This window comes from Tamandua tetradactyla, chromosome 1 (assembly GCF_023851605.1).
Source record: "Tamandua tetradactyla isolate mTamTet1 chromosome 1, mTamTet1.pri, whole genome shotgun sequence".
NCBI classification, from domain to species: domain Eukaryota; kingdom Metazoa; phylum Chordata; class Mammalia; order Pilosa; family Myrmecophagidae; genus Tamandua; species Tamandua tetradactyla.
In genome coordinates, this window is record NC_135327.1 from 21,305,103 (window position 1) to 21,324,296 (window position 19,194).

The 19,194-nt window shown below is 55.6% G+C and overlaps 1 protein-coding gene across 1 annotated transcript; it reads right to left on the reverse strand.

Moving 5' to 3' along the window:
- Positions 1-2,163: 2,163 nt before the first annotated feature.
- On the reverse strand, positions 2,164-15,769 carry MYLK2 (myosin light chain kinase 2). Its single transcript, XM_077160033.1, has 12 exons — positions 15,511-15,769; positions 14,543-15,017; positions 13,361-13,662; positions 11,728-11,833; positions 11,138-11,231; positions 8,774-8,883; positions 8,545-8,686; positions 5,351-5,421; positions 5,143-5,271; positions 4,379-4,531; positions 4,134-4,266; positions 2,164-3,163 (listed from the first exon to the last, which is right to left on the reverse strand). Exons 1-12 carry the CDS (start codon positions 15,560-15,562, stop codon positions 3,083-3,085), a joined length of 1,848 nt encoding a protein of 615 aa, XP_077016148.1. The 5' UTR covers positions 15,563-15,769; the 3' UTR covers positions 2,164-3,082.
- Positions 15,770-19,194: the final 3,425 nt, after the last annotated feature.

Below are 19,194 nucleotides of genomic sequence, written 5' to 3' on the forward strand. Positions count from 1 at the left end.
CCCAACTTTGCCTGGGGTGTACTCTGTGGCCCCGGGTGGTAGAAAATCTCTCTGAACCCCCGTTTTTCCATCCATATTGTTGAGTCTCTATTTCCTGCCTCCAGGGGCCAAGGAAGTCCCAGAGGAGGCATCTGATGAGTCAAAAGGAGCTTCCTAAGATGTGCTCCTGGGAGGGAATGGGAGTTGAGGTAGTGGTCAGCCTGGTCCATGGTTCTGGGTGGGCTTCCTACCCGGGACACGTTAATTTGCTGTGTGACCTTGGGCAAGTCACTTTCCCTCTCTGAGCCTCTGTTCCCTCATGTGTAAATTGTGGTGAATGATCCCTGCTACTCCATCTCCCGAATGTCGTGATGGCTCAGGAGGGGCTGAAGGGAGCAGAGCTGAGGCTTTCACTCTCATGTTATAGAGGCTTGGGTTGGGAGTCAGGAGTACTAGGACTGGAACCATTACTGTTTCTGCTCAGAGCCCTTCCCCATTTTGGCCTTGGTTTCCCCTCTGGATCCCAAACCTGGATCTCTGCACTGTCTGGACCTCATTCTCTCCCCTCCCCCTATAGCAATGACTCATCCCTCATCATCACACTGTGTGGCCGAGGCTCAGCCTGGGTGGGGGCCAGCGAGGCCGAGAGAACCACTCCAGGGAAACCACAGGCCTGGCCCAGCTGGCAGGTGGCAGGCGGGTGGGCCGGCAGGCAGGGTCCATGACTCTGGGGACTTTGCCCATAGCACACCTCCCACCTAGAACCCAAGTCAGGCTTCCCAGGCCCCTCAAACCCCAACTGTAAGGGTCAGACGCAGGCCCGGGGGTCCCCGCACTCCACCCCAACTGTAAGGGTCAGACGCAGGCCCGGGGGTCCCCGCATCCCACCCCATATGTAAAGGTCAGACGTAGGCCCAGGAGTCTCCCCATCCCACCCCATATGGCACCAGGTGCAACGACGCGCTGCAGTGGCACTCTGCACCCACCTGGTAGAACAGGGCAAGGCAGAGGGTAAGGATCCCAGCCTCACCCTCCAGGCCAGTGTTCATGGAGGCAGAGGAAAGAGGGGATGAACTGAGGAAATCTCAGTCTATAGGCAAGTCTAAGGTCTCTCTGAGGAGGCAGGCAGGGTCTGAGCCCAAAATCTTGGCTCTGCCACCAACTAGCTGTGTGACCTTGACCGCGTGGTTTCACCTCCCTGAGAAAAGATACCCCACGACCGCCACCGTGCAGTCACTATAGCCGTCCGTGTGGTCAGGATCGCAGAGTGCTCGGTGCATGTTCACTGCTGTCGCCGCTGTGCCTGCTGGACCCTGAGTGCCACTTTACTCATCAGCTGCTCCGTCAGGACCAGGTCCACTTCTGACTCAGTTGGCCTCATGACCACAAGGGCTGCGCCCTACTAAGGTGCCCCCTGGGATGACCCCTCCAGCAGATGGAGTGCCCCCGCTGCCTTGCAGGCCTGGGGTGAGGCCGGCTGGGGACCAGAAAAGGGCAGGGAACAGTGCTCTCCCTCAGGACCTCCTGGGAGACCCCGTCACTGCAGACCCCACAAAGCCATCACAGGCCTGCCTGTCCTTCTGGCCTCACCTAGAGCCCCTGCTTTCAGCTTCCACCTCATTCTATGAGAAGCAGGTGGGGTCACAGGCAGAGTCTAGCCCTGGGAGACAGAAGTGTCCATTCTGAGCCTCAGCCCTGAAGCCTCAGGCTTCAAGTCCCTTCCCCTCTCTGTGCCTCAGTTTCCTCATCTGTCGAATAAGGATAAGACAGCTCCCTCACAGCTGGTGTTCCTGTGTTCCCCGGGCTGAGCACAGCCCTGAGCGCTTTACCTGCACTGACTTGTGCAACCACCACCCGATCCTGCAGGAAGGGCCCATCACTGCTCAGTCTCCCCCTGGCAAACATGAATAATAACAGTATCTACCCCATAATATTGTTGCAAGGATTAAATGAGGTAATATAGGTAAAAGTGTGTAAATAAATCCTGGCACACCATAATCACCCAATAAATATTGGCAGTTATGACCTCCTTCCCATAGATGAGGAAACTGAGGCACAGAGTGGGGAAGCCACTTGTCCAAGGTCGGGCACTAGGCATCTGGCTCCTAAGCTGGCTCAAGTGCCAGGTATACAGTAGGCGCTCGGTAAACAGTGGTCATTTGTAACTTCACACGAGTCTGTGCACACGCTCACAGAGGGGAGGAGGCCGCATCTGACCTGTACATTTATTTACAAGGCACAAGCTGTGAGCAGGTTGGGGGCTGCCTGACGGCTCCCCATTCCTCCTGAGCCTACTGACCCATCATCCGAGGGCCCTTCCTCTGTGGTGGGTGATTCCTTGAGGGGCCTGGGGTGGCTGGACCAGGCCTGGCTTGGCCCTCAGGCAAGCTCGGGGCAGCCTCCTGTGTCCCCCAGGCCTCGCCCCCACCCCCAGGCCTGGGCTGGGTGCCGTCTCTCACACAGAGTTCCTGTGTGTTGGTGGTCGCAAGGAAGGTGGGCGGGGGCCAGGCCCAGGCCAGATGGTGTGTGTTAGGCCTTATCTGTGGGGAGTGGGGAGGCGGGCGGGGGCACGGAGGGCCTCTCTCACAAAGGCTGCTCTGTCTCCCCTGGCAGCTGGGCCTTAGGAATCAGCGTGGCTGCCTTCCTGCCCCCTTCGGAACTTCCCGTCCACAACTGCAGAAGCCCCACACTCCAGGACCCCCACCTATCCCGCTGCAGCTAGGAGCAAGCCCAGGCCAGGATGGCCCTAGATGGGGCAAAGCAGGGGTCACCAGGGCAGCAGTTCACAGAGGGGGACTTGGGGGGAAACCGGGAGCAGCCTCACAGGGACTCCGTGGCCTGTGGAGCCCGGGCTGGGGCCGGAGGGCCGGAGCCCCATCTGGGGAGGCACCAGCAGGACGAATCCAGGCCACACTCCGAGGCGGCTCACGTCAGGCAAGCGGTCACTGCGCAGGGGGCGTGGGAGCCCCGAGCCTCCCAGCCTGGTGCAGCCTTGTCCCGGCCAGCCCCGGGGGTCTGGCTGTCTGCTCTGGCCTTCCGAACCGTGGTGGTCTCAGCCCTGACCACAGTGCGGCTGCGTCCAGGCCTGGGGCGCTCCTGGGGCTCAGACCCCCAGAGCCATCAGCGCCCCTGAGCTGCTGATCTTCTTGAAGCGGTTGGCGGCACTGACAGCGATGAAGTTTTTCTGGGGGATGAAAGAGGGGATCCGAGTCAGCGCCAGAGCAGGGGAGAAGCGATGGGGGGAGCTTAGTGTTTTCTCAAGGTCCTTCATTGCAAGAGGACCAGGAACAGGGTCATGTCCAAAACGGCCACAGGAGGCACCATGACACTGCCTCATCCAGGAGTCCTTCATTCATTCAACACCTCTGTAAGCCAGGCTGGACCTGGGAGTCACTCTGCTCAAAACTCCCCGAGTTTCACCCCTCCTCGTGTCCTGCAAGTCCCTCCAGCCCTGGCCCCTGCTCCCCTCCAACCTCACCCTCCCTACCCCCTCGCTCACTCACTCCAGCTGCCCCACTTCCTATCTGTTCCTCAAGTCACCAGCCATGCTCTGCCTCAGGGTCTCTGCATTGGCTGTTCCCTCTGCCTGGAACACTCTCCAACCCCCCCACCCCCCACCCCCAGACTGGCACAGCTCACTCCCTCACTTCCCTCAAGTCTTCGTGCACGTGCCGCTTCTCAGGGACCCCTACCCCACCACCCTGTTTAAAAGTGCAATCTCTCCCCAGGCACTCTTGACCACCTTTTTTTTTTTTTTGTCCCCTGGAAACTGTAACCCTTCATAATAATTCCTTCCCATCTCCACCAAAAGTAAGTCCACGGACTGGGATCCTTGTCTCTTTTGTTCACCACTGTATCCCCAGTGCCTAAAAGTGTTTAATAAATATTTGCAAAATGAAGGAAGGAAGCCTGTGATGGGGGCAAAGGTCTTTTCCTCAGCCTGAGCCCCAGATGCTCCAGCCCCAGGGGTTCCTGGCCCAGTGGAGGGGCCCAGTGGAGGGGCTGGGTGGAAGACACTGTTCCAGAGAGGACCAGCCCACGGCAGTGAGAGAAAAGCCAACCTGCCATTTTCCCAGATCAGTCCAGGCCTGGACGGCAGGGTGGGGCCCCGGCTCTGGCGGCAGGACCCCTTCCCACCCCTGGCCCGCTGGTACCTTCCAGCGCCTCTTCATGAGGTATTTCTTAAGCAAGATCTGGGACTTGAGGCGTCGGTTACAGCGCTTTGCTTTCTCTGCCAGGTTGTTGAGCCAGGGGTGGGCAAGGCACTGGGCAGCGCTCATCCGGGCCCTATGCGAAGGGGAGCAGCATGCAATGGGGCGTGCACCAAGGAGGCAGGCCTCCCAGACCTGCTCCTGCCCAGGGGACACGCACAGGGCTTGTGTCACGCGGTCAGCCTTACCTCTGGTCCTTGACGATGAGGTTGGAGACAAAGTCTTTGGCCTCATCAGACACGGCCTCAAAGGTCTCCTCATCAAAGTACCAGTTGGAAGATAGAACATTGTTTAGCGTCTCTGTGTCATCATCTCCCAGGAAGGGGGAGAGTCCGCTTAGCCTGGAAGGGAGGTGGGCAGAGGGCAGGGAGGTGAGACTGCAGATGTTGAGTCCCTTCAGGGGTCAGGAGATGGCAACCAAACCGAGGAAGTAACACCATATGCTGCAAAGACCCCCAGCATCTCAAGTGGGACAGACCTGGGTTTGAATCTGGCTGGGTGACCTTGGGCAAGTCATTTCCCCTCTCTGAGACTCATTCTTCTCATCTGTAAAATGGGCATAACCATCCCAGCTTCCCAAGGTTACGGTGAAGATGAGGAATGATAAGTGCAAGGCACACGGCAAGTGCACCAAAAAAAATGTCCACTTCCCTGATGCCCCCACCTGGGGTCATCAGAGATCTGTGTCCAGAGCTCAGAGCGAGGACATTTATGCCCTTGAAATACATGCATTTGGGGGCCTTGGTTTTTCCATCTATAAAAAGGTATGAAGGTCCCCTTCTCCGGCTCTCCCTAGGACCCCCAACCCCACCCCACCCCACCCACCCCAGCACACCCCTGACTGAGGGAGCAGGGAGGTGGGACCAACTCGCCAGGACCCAAGGCCGATCTTGGCCATGGCTGCCCACCCCTGTGCCCCTCCCCATAAGCGCCACCCGCCCGCGGGGCTCACAGCATGTAGGTGATGACCCCCATGCTCCACATGTCTGTCTTATCGGAGATTTGGTCGTAATTCACCACCTCAGGGGACAGGAACTCTGGGGTCCCAAAATTCACCTTCAGCTTCTCATTGGGGTTATACCTGGGGGTAAGGCCGAGAGTTCAGAGTGTAGCTCCCGGGCCTCCCCAGGGCCTCCCCCCGTCCCCTCCCCAGGTGGTACCTCCGTGCCAGGCCGAAGTCGATGATCTTCACCAGGTGGCCCGTGGTGTTGACGCACAGGATGTTCTCTGGCTGAGGAGAAAGGGGGTGGCCTGGGGTCCCAGCTCACCCTTCTCACCCTATTCAGGCTCCCCTGGGACCCAGGTCCCTCTGCAGAGGCCCAGGCTGCCTGGATGTGCAGACCACTGAGAGCGTCCGGACCTCCCCGCGCCAGGGACCAGAAAGGCCGCTGGCCCAGAGGGGGAGCAGAGCTGGCTCCCGGCCTCCCGGAGGGGCCGCAGGGGCTTTCCCTTCATTTAAAGCCACAAAATACAGGGTTGTTCTGGCCGTTCTGAGGATGGGGAAACGCGGCCTGCAGAGGAGAAGAGGTGTGCCCCTTGGGTGGGGGGCCGGTTCAGGGCCACCAGCAGATACGCAGAGTTCCAGAGACCAGAGAAAGAGGATCCTAGCTCAGGGCTGCTCGGGAGCAGGGGCACTCCCACTGTTTCACGTCCTCTCTAAGGCGCGCTTAGCGCCCACAGCACCTTACGATATGTCAAGCCTCGTGTCATCCACTTCCCACACGCTAGCTCAGCAGTCATCCCAATAACCCTATGGGGCAGATACACTTACCATCCACCCCATTTTGCAGTTGAGGAAGCTGAGGCTCAGGCACAGAAGTGACTTGGCCACAGTCACCCACCACTACCTGCCTGGCTCCAGTGGCTGCCTCTCGTCCCCTTACCTGCTGGCCAGCCAACAGGAACCGCCGCCCATTCTACGACTGGGAGCTGGAGCAGCCATGGTGCCGGCAGGTTGGTTCTTCCAGGGTGGGGACCACCTTCTCCTCACCTCCATTCCCCCCACCCCACCCCATCGCATACACATACCCCAGCAGATACTCAGTCAAGACTCAGGGGACACCCGTGCCCCTAAGCGCAGGCGAATCTGGGGATGAGGCTACAAGGCCAGCTCCTCCCACTCTGCACCTCTGTTTCCTCCTCCCCATCGCATAACAGAAGGGCATGGACCAGCCCTGGGATTGCAGAGTGTATACGTTTTCAAAGTAAGTAACAATGGTTAAAAAGCAGGAGATTTTGCACGCCAGTGCTGATTTCCAGCACCTCTTAAAAAACCACGTGGAAGTCCTGACCCCGTGAGCCACACAGTCGCTTGGATGAGTTGTCACTCACCCCTGAGGACCCAAAGCCCCTCAAGTGGTCCAAGCTCTCCACCGGCTCCTGACCCTGCCTGTTTCACCTGTTGCTGTTTCTGTCTGGGCTCTACAGGCATTTGATTTGAGGCTCCAAACAAAATGCTTGCTGGAGGTCCTTTTAGAACTGAAACATTCACTCAGAGCAGGATGCCAGTGACTTGAACAGCTCACCCTGGTGTCCCACCAAAACAAAGGGAAGGAAAGAAGACTCCACACGAGGGGTCCTGAGAGCTCGGAGCTGAGAGCCCCATTTACCAGCTTCTCGACCATGGTTCCCCCAACTGACCTGACTGTAAAACCTTTTTTTTTTTTTTTTTTTGGTGGAAACTATATTACCAACCTGAAAAATACACATATTACCAACCTGAAAAATACACAATACCAACCTGAAAAATACCAACCATGAGCGTGGGGCACTTGGGGGGACCCTTTCCCAACAAGTGCTCAGTACTAGAAGCTCCATGAGAGGTGAGACCCTGTCTTTTTTCCCCCCCTCTATTGAGTCACCAGCTCCCGGCACTTAAAGTTGAGCTTCTCCCCACAGCCTTGCTGTGGAACTGTGCTCTACCCCAAGGAAATTGGTTTTCTTGGGGAAATGGCAGGTCCCCATGCCACCAGGCAGGCACTGGCTGGCCTCCCACCAGCTCCATGAAAGGGACGCCAACCACCTGGATGTCCAAGCCAGAAACTCAGGCGTCACCCCTGAATCTTTCCTTTCCCTAACCTTCCACTCCAAACCATCAGCAAACCTGAGTGGCTCTCTTTAGAAAATGTATCCAGCACCTGACCATGTCCTATCCCCTCCACCCCTGCCATCACCCCCCTCGTGGGATTACTGCATCAACTTCTTCAATCCTCTGCTTCCACTGCCCCCCCACCCCCCATTTAAACCCATCTGCTCACCCTCCTTGTTTTCTCATCTGTCAGCGGGGGTGCCACTAGCACTCCTGACTCCATGGGCTGCTGTGACAATCACACCCTCAGACCCGGTGTGAGGCCTGGGGGGTGCCGTGAAGGTGTGAGCCTGTGGTCGCAGCACCACCCTCTGGTCCTTGCTCTCTTCTCCAGTTTCACCTTGGTGATTATGCCTTGGCTGTTATTTTATGGATGCACCCCCACCCCCACCCCACTAGCCTGCAGACTTCCTATGCTCCACCTCGCAGGTAGCAGGTACCCATTATTTATGAAATGAATTCATGAAAGTACTAGCAGCTGTGCCCAAGGAATCCGGCCCACCCACCTCAATGCTACATTTAATCTCCATTGGCCTTGCTAATTATCCAACCAGCATTAATACCTCCCATAAGGATGGCAACTGCCTGGCACTCGCGGTGCCCCTGCCTACTCCGTGCCATGGCAGGTGTTGCGGAGCGCCAGGTGATAGGAGGTGGCATAATCCATAAAATCTGTTTGCTCGGCCTGACCTGCCAGTGTGCCTGGTACTGAGCAAGGTCAGAGAGGGACAGAAATCTCCTTTCCACAGACATCTTTATTCGCGTTACCATGTGCCTGTTGCTGCGATGACACCAGACGTATTTGCTTTTCTGACTCTTACTCTAGAACATAATAAGCTCACTGCGAATTGAGAATTTCTCAATTCTCTTCTCCACCTAGAACATTGCCTAGAGTATAGTAGGCTCAATACATATTTCTTGATTGCTGAATAAATTATCAGACATTCATCAGTGCCCATCCCAGAGCAACCCTGAGGCAGGTCTCTGTGCAACACTTATTAGCAACATCTCTGGTGAGACCTGGAGCGTGGGGCGCGTGGGGGACCCTTTCCCAACAAGTGCTCAGTACTAGAAGCTCTATGAGAGGCGAGACCCTGTCTTTCCCCGCCCCCCTCTATTGAGTCACCAGCTCCTGGCACTTAGCATCCAACCCTTTCTGAGTCTGTGGCTGAGAGGAGGGATGGAGGGAGGCGCACGGAAGGGATGGCGGGCACGCCTCTGGTTGGGGGCCGCTCCCGGCCTGCCCGGGGGTCCCGGGCACGGTACCTTGAGGTCCAGGTGCAGCACCCTCATCTTGTGCATAAACAGGATCCCGTCGCAGATCTGCCTGACGAACACCATGGTGTCCACCTCCGTCAGCTGGTAGTCCTCATCCACAATCCTCTCGAAGAGCTCGCCGCCCTCAATGCTGTGTACACAGACCACCACCCCCAAGGGCTTGCTTCTGGGCCCCCCGGCACCCCCAGCCAGCCCCCCGGCCCCCCGCTGCACTCACTACTCCATGAACAGGACGATCTCGTGCGAGGTTTCGATGGCCGTGTAGAGCTGGATCAGGTTGCGGTGGTTCAGCTGGTTCATCACCTCGATCTCAAGCAGCACCATTTCCTGGGGACCAGGCACGTCCGGGCACGGAGCCGCTAAGCCCCATCACTCCCCGCCCTCCACCCCCCAGACCCGTGGTGGGCCTCATTGGACCCCCACCCAGGCTCCTCCTCACTGGTCCCCCCGCTCCCCGGCCCCTCCTTCCCCGCAAGTCTGTTGTCCTCACCACCCCCAGGAGTGAGCTTTCTATCCCCATAACACCCTGTCCTTCCCCTAGCTCCGTCCTCTCTTCCCCCTGGGGCCTCCAGAACGTGGTGCACACCCCTTACCGAGGGAGGGGGCCTCAGCCCCCTCCCTCGGTACCCGCTCCCCTCCTCCGACTGGAGACTGGAGTGCCCCAGGCTCCTCTCTCCTGGGGCATTCTCACCAAGTCCCAGGACTTTCACCACCCAAATATGACTGAGTCTCAAACATAGACCTTCACCTCTGAGCTCTTCCTGGCCCTCCAGACTCCAGTATACCCACTGCCTACCTGCCCTTTCCCTCGGATGTCAAATGGGCCTCTCAAATCCATCATGTGCAAAACGAAACCCTCAATACACTCTTCCTTACAACTGAACCACCCTCAGCTTGTCCTTCAAGAAAAGGACCCCTCTTTACCCAGGTGTGTGGGACAAAAACGTGTAGCATCATCTTTGATCCCGTGCTCACACTCACTTCCTCACACCCATATCCAATCCACAGTAAATCCTTTGCCTCTACCCTAGAACCAGTCCAGTCATTCCTTGCCTCCCCCACCACCGCCTTCGTAGTCTATGCCACCAGGATCTGTCACTTTCAGAAAGTTTTCAAGCCAGTCGTCACATTGGTAGCTTGAAATTGGCTATGGTAGAAATATGTACACCATAGAAATTGGCAAATGCTACAGATCAGGCCTCCCCGCCCATCCAGAGCCAGCTATCAGCAGGGGCCATTGTATTCTTGCCTGATTCACTCCTCCTGCCCCTCTGTTCTGCCCCTTCATTCACGTCTCGCCTCACATACCACTGCAGAGAGGCCCCACCTCATGGCCTATCGAAAATGGCTCCATTGGCTCCATACTCTCTATACCTCACCCGGCTGTATTTTTTGCCCTAGGATTTCTCAGTACCTGGCACCAGGCTTTTTGTTTTGTTCTTTAAGTTGTCTGTCCCCACTTTCTATTATCTCAGCTCCATGAGGGCCCCTGGCACAGTGCACAGCCTATGAAAGGTGCCCAATAATCAACTAATCAAGAGCTGATGCAAATTCACTTATACTTCATATGTATTTTGCACCTATGCTGAGTCAGGTCCTGTGATAGAGACCCGGGGATGGAGCCCAGCCCTGTCAGGTGGCACATAGAGACCTATCTATAGTCACATAGAGAAGACACTCTAGTGAAGACACTCTAGAGAAGACACCTAGTCACATAGAGAAGACACTCCTGACAAATGCGTTCAGAGTTATGCTAGGAAAATACAGGGCTGCAGTGATTCGGAGATGCTTCAGGATTGGGAGCTCTTTCTTGGCTCTTGGCTTTGTGTGTGCCTTGGTCTCTGCCTGCAGTGGCCATGACCTCACTTCTCCAAACTCTCTGCCTTAACTCAGTGGGTTCTGGAGGTATCTTCTGCTTCTGGGTCTCAGGCCTCCCTCCCACGGTTCGCTCTTCCTGAAACTCTTTTCCCTGCCTTTTCCACTGGGAAATACCTCCTCACTCTTCCAAGCCCTCAGCTGGCAGCTAGTCCAGGCTTCCGTGGCCTCTCAGGCTGAGTGAGTCAGGAGCACCCCCTAATCGGGCCCACACGTTCCTGAGCTCCAGCTCTGATCACACTGGGTTGCTAGGTTGTCATTGCTTCCCCACACACCTGACTCCCTCACCCCAGGTGTGCCCCTGCCTACGTTCATTCATTCTGTGCACAAACACTGCTGAACCAGGCCTGAGCCTGGGTGCCAAGAGGCAAAGTTCTAGGCCGAGCTTGTTTATCTTGGTGTCAGCTCGCTGAGGTGGGGCCATATCTGCTTCCCTCTGACACCTCCAGTGGCCAGCACAGGGCCTAGCCCAGAGCAGCGCTCATCAGTGTTTGGTGAATGGAATCAGAGGGCACAAAAATCCGGAGCCTAAAAGAGGAAGTCCCCAGGGCAAGTTCACTGAAGAGGGGCCTGGGTGATCAGGTCCCTGCAGCAAGACTGTCTGTCTGTCTGTTCTTGTCTTTATTGCAACAAGGTGTGAGTGAAGGAAGGTAAGAAGTCCCACCCGAGGAACCCCCCGACATAGCCAGCGCCCACCCCTCATTACCTTGTCTTTGGGAGTCTGTTTCTTGATAACCTTGGCTGCCAGCTTGAGGCCTGTGGCTTTCTCCGTGCAAGTACAGACTGCTCCAAATTTGCCACTGGAAAGAGAAGAGGGTGGGATGAAGGAGTTCCAAAGGGCACAGGGGTGAGGATGCACTTGTGCTCTGTTCCTGTCGTGGCCCCAGACCACTGGGTGCCTCGCGATCCTCCTCCGTGAGTGGGGATGCTCACCCTGGCCAGCCTTGCCTCCCTACTGGGGCTGCAAAGTATGAGGCTGGGGCAATAAGTGAAATCACGTTCTTTGAACCATGTGCACAGGAAGGGTAGATTCACAGAACGGATAGCTCAAGACTCGACAGCCCTGCCAAGCTGGCTTATAGAGGCAGGAGACCTGGCTGCTCAGGTACAGAGAGGAAGGTACTTTAGAGGTACAGGTCTGTGCCAGCGCTCTGTACACAGCAGGAACTACTATGACGAATTGAGGCACACCGTATAGGCTTGGGGGTGTCTGGGCCTCTCAGGGGGAGGCTGTGAGCCCCCGGGGTCTGTGCGCACTCCCGTCCCGGGTCGGGGGCTTGGGGTCCCAGCTCTCACCCTCCCAGCGCCTCCTTGGAGTTGATGCTGAATTCGCTGTTGACGTTTCCGGTCCTCAGCTGCACAATGCGGTGGGGGAAAGGAGCAGGGGGTGGCGGGCAGTCGTCTGGGGAGGTAGAGCAGAGTTAGACCCGTCAGTGCCGGGGCTGCTGAGGACCCGCTTGCCACCACCCCCTCCTGCTTGGCCTGGACCCCATCCAGGGAAGTTCACCGAGCGATACCTGGGGAGATGGCCGACCCCAGGGTAGGCGTTGGGGGCCCCAGTTTCCAATTTCAGCCTTGCCACCAACACACAATGTAGTCTTGGAGAAGTCTCTGCCACTCTCGGAGGGGGACTCAGCTTCTCCCCTCGGAACACTGGGGAAGCTTATTGGACTTCTTGACCCCTCCCACGGTTTTGAGGATCAAGGCTGCCTCCCAAGCTATCTGTACTTCCATTGAAAAAAAAAGCATCTTTAATGGTGGGATGCCGGACATTGGAGTTGCTGTGTCTGGATGAAGGTGGTGGGAACAGCCTAGCATCCCGTCTAATAACATCATGACACCAGGCCAGATTTGAAAAATGTCCAACCTGGGCATCGCCCATTGCAGGGGAGGGGCAGGGGTGGGGTGTTTGGTAGGGAGAGACCGCCATCTGGTGGCAAATGTGGGGATAGCGGACCCTGGCGGCCGGCAAGCTGAGTCATCGGGAATGGAAACCTCTTTATAAATAGCAAGAGGAGGCAGGGAAGCCGCGCTGGTGATAAATCAGACGGCCCTTGGAGGTTGTTCAGGTCCCGTCACCCCGAGGATGTGATTTCTTGGCGGGGCAGGACGGAGGTCTCTGCAGCTACGGGGTGGGGGAGGAGGCAGGGTTCCTGGCGCCAGCCCAGCCGCCAGGTCCTCCCGCCCTGTCTGGATGGCGCTGTGCCGCTCACCAGGCAGGCTGGCCGGTCTCCCTGAGCACCTCGGCGGGAGGAGGAGGGGTGTCAGGACACTCTGGGCTCTCCTGACCCCGTCTCACCCCACCCATACTCAGGCCCTTCTCCTAGACACCTGCTTGCCAAGCTCGCTCAGGCTCCATGGCTCCCTGCTGCACACTGCACAAACCTCGGGTTCCTTGTCTGATCGGCGGTGAATCCACACCACAGTCCTGCCCCATCTCACTTGTCCAGCTTCCTTGGTCACACGGATACCTCTAGACCTCAGCTCAAGAACTCCCTATGGCTCCCATAACCCCCTGGGTGTCATTTAACTACCAAAACTCGACATTCGAACCCTGCTACAGACTGATTCCAAATTCCTCCCTCTGGGCATTTGTGCTGTCCCTGTGGTCGGGCTCTCCAAATAATCTGCCTGATTTTTTTTTTTAATCCCATTGCTGCCAAAGTAGAAGAAAGTCAAAAGTGAGTTCTGGATCCAGGCTGTCCTGGGTGCACTCCATTTCCTCTTCTCTGAGCCTCTGAGTCTTCATTTATTAAAAGAGAATAGTAACTATGATTTCCTGGGATTGCATGACTCTTAGATGATCGGTGTGGATGAGGCACAGCTCAGGGCAGTTCAACCCTCTAAATGGGGAGACCTAGGACCGATGGCCCCTTATCTCCCTTCCCAGCCCCAGGGCAGTCCCAGCCCCCACCTGCCCCTGTCCTACCCAAAATCTGGAAGCAGTCCTCCTCCCTGGCCGTGAGACCGAGGGCCTGCCCCGCCTCCAGTCGCTCTGAAGGAACAGCCTGGAACTCGATTCCTCCCAAGGTATCCCCTTGCGCCTTAGCCTGGCCAGCCTGGCCTGGGGCTTTCTCTCCTGCTTCCTTCCGGCTGTCTGCCAGGATGTCCTTCCCTCCTTCTGCTGTCTTGGCTGGCCCCAGATCCATGGGGCCAGGGGTCTCGGGCACCCCTTCAAAGACGAGCTCCTGTGCCCCACTGGGGGGCTTCTCGGCCAGCAACTTCTCAGGGCTAGAAGGTGAGACACAAAGGTGAAGCTCTCAGCAGCCACAGCCCTGCAGCCCCAGACAGGTCTCCATGCTTCCCGGGCCTCATCTGCAGCCTGGAGATAACATGAAGCTGCCCCTCCACCCTTAGGCACTGGGGCCACTATCCAAACTCAGTTTGTACAAAATCACCTATAAGTGGCTGCGGTCATTATCTTCACTGTCAATGCACTCAGAGATCATAAATAGCAATGAGTTGGATTGTTGGTATGTTAATCAGCATATGGATGCAATTAGGGAGATTGATACGTAGCTCTTACTTCATAAAAACTGTGGTGATATAATTGAAATTAACAGAGAATTATCAAATTGATGTAATGAATAGTATTGCGGTTTACAATGATCATTAATGACCTCATTAATGTGCTTAGCATTAAGGTGAGTATAACTGGTAGGTACATATAACTTATAATAAGACTTGTGCAATATTATGGTTATGAAAGTACTGGTAATGATCTTCCAATATGGTCATCAATCATCTTTTCATATTATACCAATACTTATATCAAGAAGAAGGATCACCCTTTGCTCCTGACATCTCAGCCCTGCCCCTTTCCAGACCCAAACTTGTGCAGGAAGGGGAACTCTGGACCCCAGATGTCTAGAGAAGAGGAGTTCAGCCTCACTGGTCTTTGGGGACCTCTTCTGCCTGACATTTTAAGCTTCTAAGAAGCACGCCAAAGGCCTGGAGGGATAAGGTAGTAAGACCAACATCCAGGACAGGATTTGCTGAATGTCTAAATTACCCTCATGATGACCATGACGCCTGGGACAGGGGAGTGAACAACAACCCCTCCGGACAGAGCTGCAGGACCGCTCCCCACTACCGAGAGGGGGACATTCACCTTGCAATGATGGCAGGACAGCTAGGGCTGTGCAGAAAGGCCGGGGAGCCCCTCCTGGTCGCTGCTTGACCATCTACTGCTTTCTTGCCCACCTTGGGCTCTCCAGGCTCCTGGCTGCCTGAGGACCCCTGCTTAGTCTTGGGCTTCTTCACATTGGCCTCCGTCGTTGTCGTCGACTGGGGCAGGGCTACGGGCTGCCCAGCACTGCCCTCCGCAGGCCCCCCACCAAGATCACCCTCTCCCTCGGGGTCCTGGCCGCTGGTTAAGGGTTGGGCCAGGACACCACCCACTTTCTCTGGGACAGGGGCTTCAACGTCTTTCTTCAGGGTGGGTGGGTCAGGTTCTTTCTTTGGGTCCGGAGGACCAGGATCTTCTTTAGGGTCTGGGGGGCCAGGATTCTTCTTTGAGTCTGGGGAACCAGGGTCTTCCTCTGCAGCTGGGGATCCCACGCCTGCTGCACCTTTAGGTACCTTGTCTGCAAAGGAGGTGACACCAGTCAGGATCCACCCTCCACACACCCACTCTCTCCCAAGCCAGGGTGGGCCAAGAGCAGCTCTAGGTCCAGGTCTCCATCCAGGTAACAACTTGCAAATTCTTGTCCTACAGAGTCTCCGGGGACTTAAGAGGGCCCTAGAGATGGGCTACCAGGACCTTGGAGTTCTCTGCAGGAGGCTTCTGATCCTTTGGAGGTGGACCCTAATGCCCACCCCTGTCCCTTTCCAAGAGTGTTTAGATGTGTCCTCCTCAGCCATCTATGGAGGCTTCACATTTCCCCAGTCTCTCCGGGAAGGGCTTCATGCAGGACCTGGACCCAGTCCAACCCGGCCCAGAGATCATTCTGATTTCCAGGTCCCCCATACTCCATGCAAAAAGGACTCCAGCACAGAACTTCACTGAAGACTGCCCAACCCCGGATTCAAACGCCCCTTCCCAAGCTCCTCCCTCCATCTCTTGCCCCAGCTTGGCACCTGTTGATGGGCTCTGGATTCCCAGCTTCACTGTTCCGTTTTCTGCCGCCATGAGGTAGGGAAGCGTGGGCTTCTGCTTGTCTAACTTAAGTCTTTCAAGGTGCAGAAAGAAGAGTGAGATGTGTCAGGCTGTCGATTCCTCCTCTTTCCTGGCTGTGGAGAGAGGAGGCCAGGGCTGGGTGGTTAAGGGGAGAGAGATACCTGGAGTGGAGAGGGGCAACCTGGTGTCTGTGTGTCTCGCAGCGGCTGCCCAGGAGCAGTCCTGGGCACTTGTAAGGGACTGGGCCGGGTGGGCAGAGGTGGAGGCAGGGGCGCGGGCAGGGGAGGCGGGGACGGAGGAGAGGATCTCTTACACCAGGGGCCATGCAGCTCGGACTGCCACCACCTGTCACTATTGGCCCCCGTTCAGAGGACACAGCATTCTTCCCACGGCCTGACTGGGGGGAGAATGGTGTTGGAACAGCAAGCAGAGGCAAGAGAGGAGGAATCTGGGCTGGGGGGTTGGCCCTTTTTTCAGGCCTTGCCTAGGATCCCTGGCTTGGACAGGGTCTAGGAAGGGGCCTGGAAGAGGGGGGTGGGGGGATCTCAGGCAGGGCTGAAGGACTAGACTGAGCCCAGACTGGGCCCCAGCTCTGCCTACCTGCCATACCTCATCTCTGGGAATCCCTCCAGAACCTGGTTAGAGCCAGCAAGCCCAGGGTTGGTTCTCCCAACCACGGCACCCAGCTCTGGGCCCACGATCCCTGCCCCTGGCTTCTGGACCTTCTTGGATCATCTTTGGGTAAGAAATCGGCTCAGGGGCATTTGCTGAACATATTCATGGGCCTGAAAGCCATTTCTTCTGAAAATGTCTTCTTCTTGGGCTCCTGGGGAGATGGGGGCTGCTCCAAGTGGCTGTGGGAGATGGTCAGTGCTCTTGGACCCCCTCACCTGAACCCATCTAGTTCCATCCAGGTTCTCTCTAATGGCCTGCTTGGAAGGAGGGGGTTGGTGGAGAGTTTTTCCCCAGGGCCCTCCACACAATGACGGCTCAAGGACCACTCCATCCCAGAAATGCTCCAACCAAGACTGGATGGGGAAAGCTGTGATTCAAAGGCCCTCTATCACCTGGGGGCTGTCTGCCCAGAACCTTTCTCTGAGAACTAGCCAGATATGAGTGCATAGGAAATAGCCCTAGAGTAGGTGTTTGGGTTCAGGTCCCGACTCTGGTAATCCATCCAGTCTTCTACTCCATGACCCAACTCTTGCGACTCTCCAATCGGGAAAACCCACCACCGCCTTTGGAGGAGAAAACAACAAGAATGCAGCATGTCTAAGCAGCTAAGTAGCTGTAAAGAAGATTGAGGAAGCCGTTAGTGAACTGATATGACATGACCTATAAAGTGGGGGGGGGGGGGGCAAGGTGCAGAGAACAGCATATAGAGTGTGCTGCCATTTGTGCAAAAAGGGAAGAAAATAATCTACACATTTTCACTTGTAAAAGAAGTTTTTGGCAGGAAATGCAAGAAACTGGGGAGCAGGGGTGGAGGAAGATGTCACTGTGCCCCCTTTTACATTGCACCTTAAGCCATAAACTACGTGATTATCCAAAATGAGTGATTTTTTTTTAAGGGAACAAATGTCAAGCCTTCTTGATAGAGGCTAGTAAAGGCCAGAGTTGGCACTCCTTTCCCAGTTTTGACTATGGGCCTGCCTGGCCCCCCTTCTCCTTCATTTTTCCCCTTCAAGGTCCTGTTGACCAGCCTGGAAGACCTGACCTCTTCCACGAAGCAAACATAATTATTAATTCATGTGTATACAGGACTCGACATGTGCCAGGCCCATTCTAAGTGCTTTCATGTGGATTCACTCTGTGATCTAAGAACCCAGTTTTGTAGGTACTATTAAAGATGGGCACGGGCGGTTAAGTAACTTACCCAAAGTCATACAGCTGGTAAGGGGCTGAGAAACCAGGCTTTCCTAAGAAAAGGGAGCTTCCATACATTGAGCATCTGCTATTAGCTTTATCCATGTGGTCTTAAATCATCAGCTTGATAACCCTCGTAGGGAGCATTTCTGGATGAAGATGTGGATGTTCAAAGGAGTGAGGGATATTGCCCAAAGTCACTCGGGGAGGAAGGGATTTGAAGCAGGACTGTCCTTCTTTAAGGCCCAAAGTATCCCTTTCCTTTCTAATAGGTCCCAGCCCGGGCCTCACCTCCTCTGCCTGCTGGGTGCCCTCTTTGTGGATCTTCCAGCATTCCACAGGTTGAAATGCCTCCTGTCCCTGTTTAACATCTTCTGGCCCTCTGTTTGGTCTCCCCCACAGCATGTTCTGTTTTAAATTGAAATGTTGGACACCCCTCCTCTGGCCTCCCTTAGCACCCTGGGCTGGTGCCACTGTTGACTGGCATGGTCTGGGAGCCCCTCAAGGGCAGGGACCGTATGATGAGCACGTGCGCTCACAGCACAGAGTGTACTTGCCAATCAGTGTTTGACGAGTAAATAACTGAGTGAGTAGCAGGGCTGTGGACTGGGGTTTGGGGTATCACCATACTGTGATGGTCGTTGGTGACACCACTTGCAATTATTGAGGTGATCGAAATCAATCATTTATCACGTGCCCACCAGGGCCAGGCCTGGCTGTGCCAAGTGCTTTTCCCAGCTCAATGGATTCTCACAAGGCACTCTCAAGGGCAAGTGTTAGGCCATTTTAAGGTGTGGAAACACGTTTAGAGGGTCAGTGCTCGTCCCCAAAGGCACATAGCTAGTGAGTGGCTTCAAACCACCCAAATTCAAATCCAGCTCTACCTCCCAACGAGGTCAAAATCCAGGCTGGGACAGGATAAGGGATTGTTACTTTTGTTATGGTTATACTTGCCAAATATTAACAACCAACATTTATCAAACTCTTACTAAAACACATCAGGCACTGGGGTAAGCAACTTTATGAACGTCATCCATTCAACCCCTTACAACAATCCTACTGTGTAGTGATTAGGAAAGCTGCCAGTGAACTCTGTGACTAATAGACAGTGTAACTTGGGCAAATGCCTTTACTTGTTTCCTCATTTCTAAAACGAGCCCCTACTTCACAGGGTAAAGAATATAAAGCATTTAGAACAGCGTGTGGACTCGTAGCGAATGCTATATAAATGTTAGCTATTCTGTTCCCATTTTATTGATGTGATAGGAAAACAGTCCCAGAGAGGCAATATTAGAGAGTTAGGATGAAACTCAAGAGGTGTGGCTCATTGCCACCCTAACCACTCTTGTTGCCTCCCTCTCATGGGGTAGCTGGATGCATTTAGTGAACACTCCACATAGGATGCTTATGGGGCACCCCAGGTTTAGGGCTCAGCTGATCTTCCTGCTGGGATGGAGGCTGGACTGGTTAAGGACCCACAGGGTTGCCTGCAGCTTGCTTGCCTGTCTGCCTGCATGGGGCTGAGCTCAGCTCCAGCCAGCTGCTCCTTGGGAGTCCCCAAACTTCTTCCCCAGCACTTCCTTGGAAGCAAAGAAGTGGGGCATGGAAAGCCTCCTCCACCCAGCTAGGGATTGCCAGAACCCCTGACCACCCATAAGAACGGGCTTCCCCGCCTTACACCAGCTGTGCAGCCACCCTCTTTGCCTCTACAGGGCAGGGCAGGAAGTGGGGCAATGCCAGCACCAATTAAACCTGCCAGGGGAATTAAGGTCAACAGG

Excerpts from the sequence above, each read along its gene's own strand:
- MYLK2 (XM_077160033.1), bottom strand. The coding sequence starts at position 15,562 with ATGGCGGCAGAAAACGGAACAGTGAAGCTGGGAATCCAGAGCCCATCA. Across the intron at positions 5,422-8,544 it reads TGCTGCACCTGGACCTCAAG|CCAGAGAACATCCTGTGCGT; the intron begins GTACCGTGCCCG and ends CTTTCTCCTCAG. Across the intron at positions 4,267-4,378 it reads CTCATCGTCAAGGACCAGAG|GGCCCGGATGAGCGCTGCCC; the intron begins GTAAGGCTGACC and ends CCCTTCGCATAG.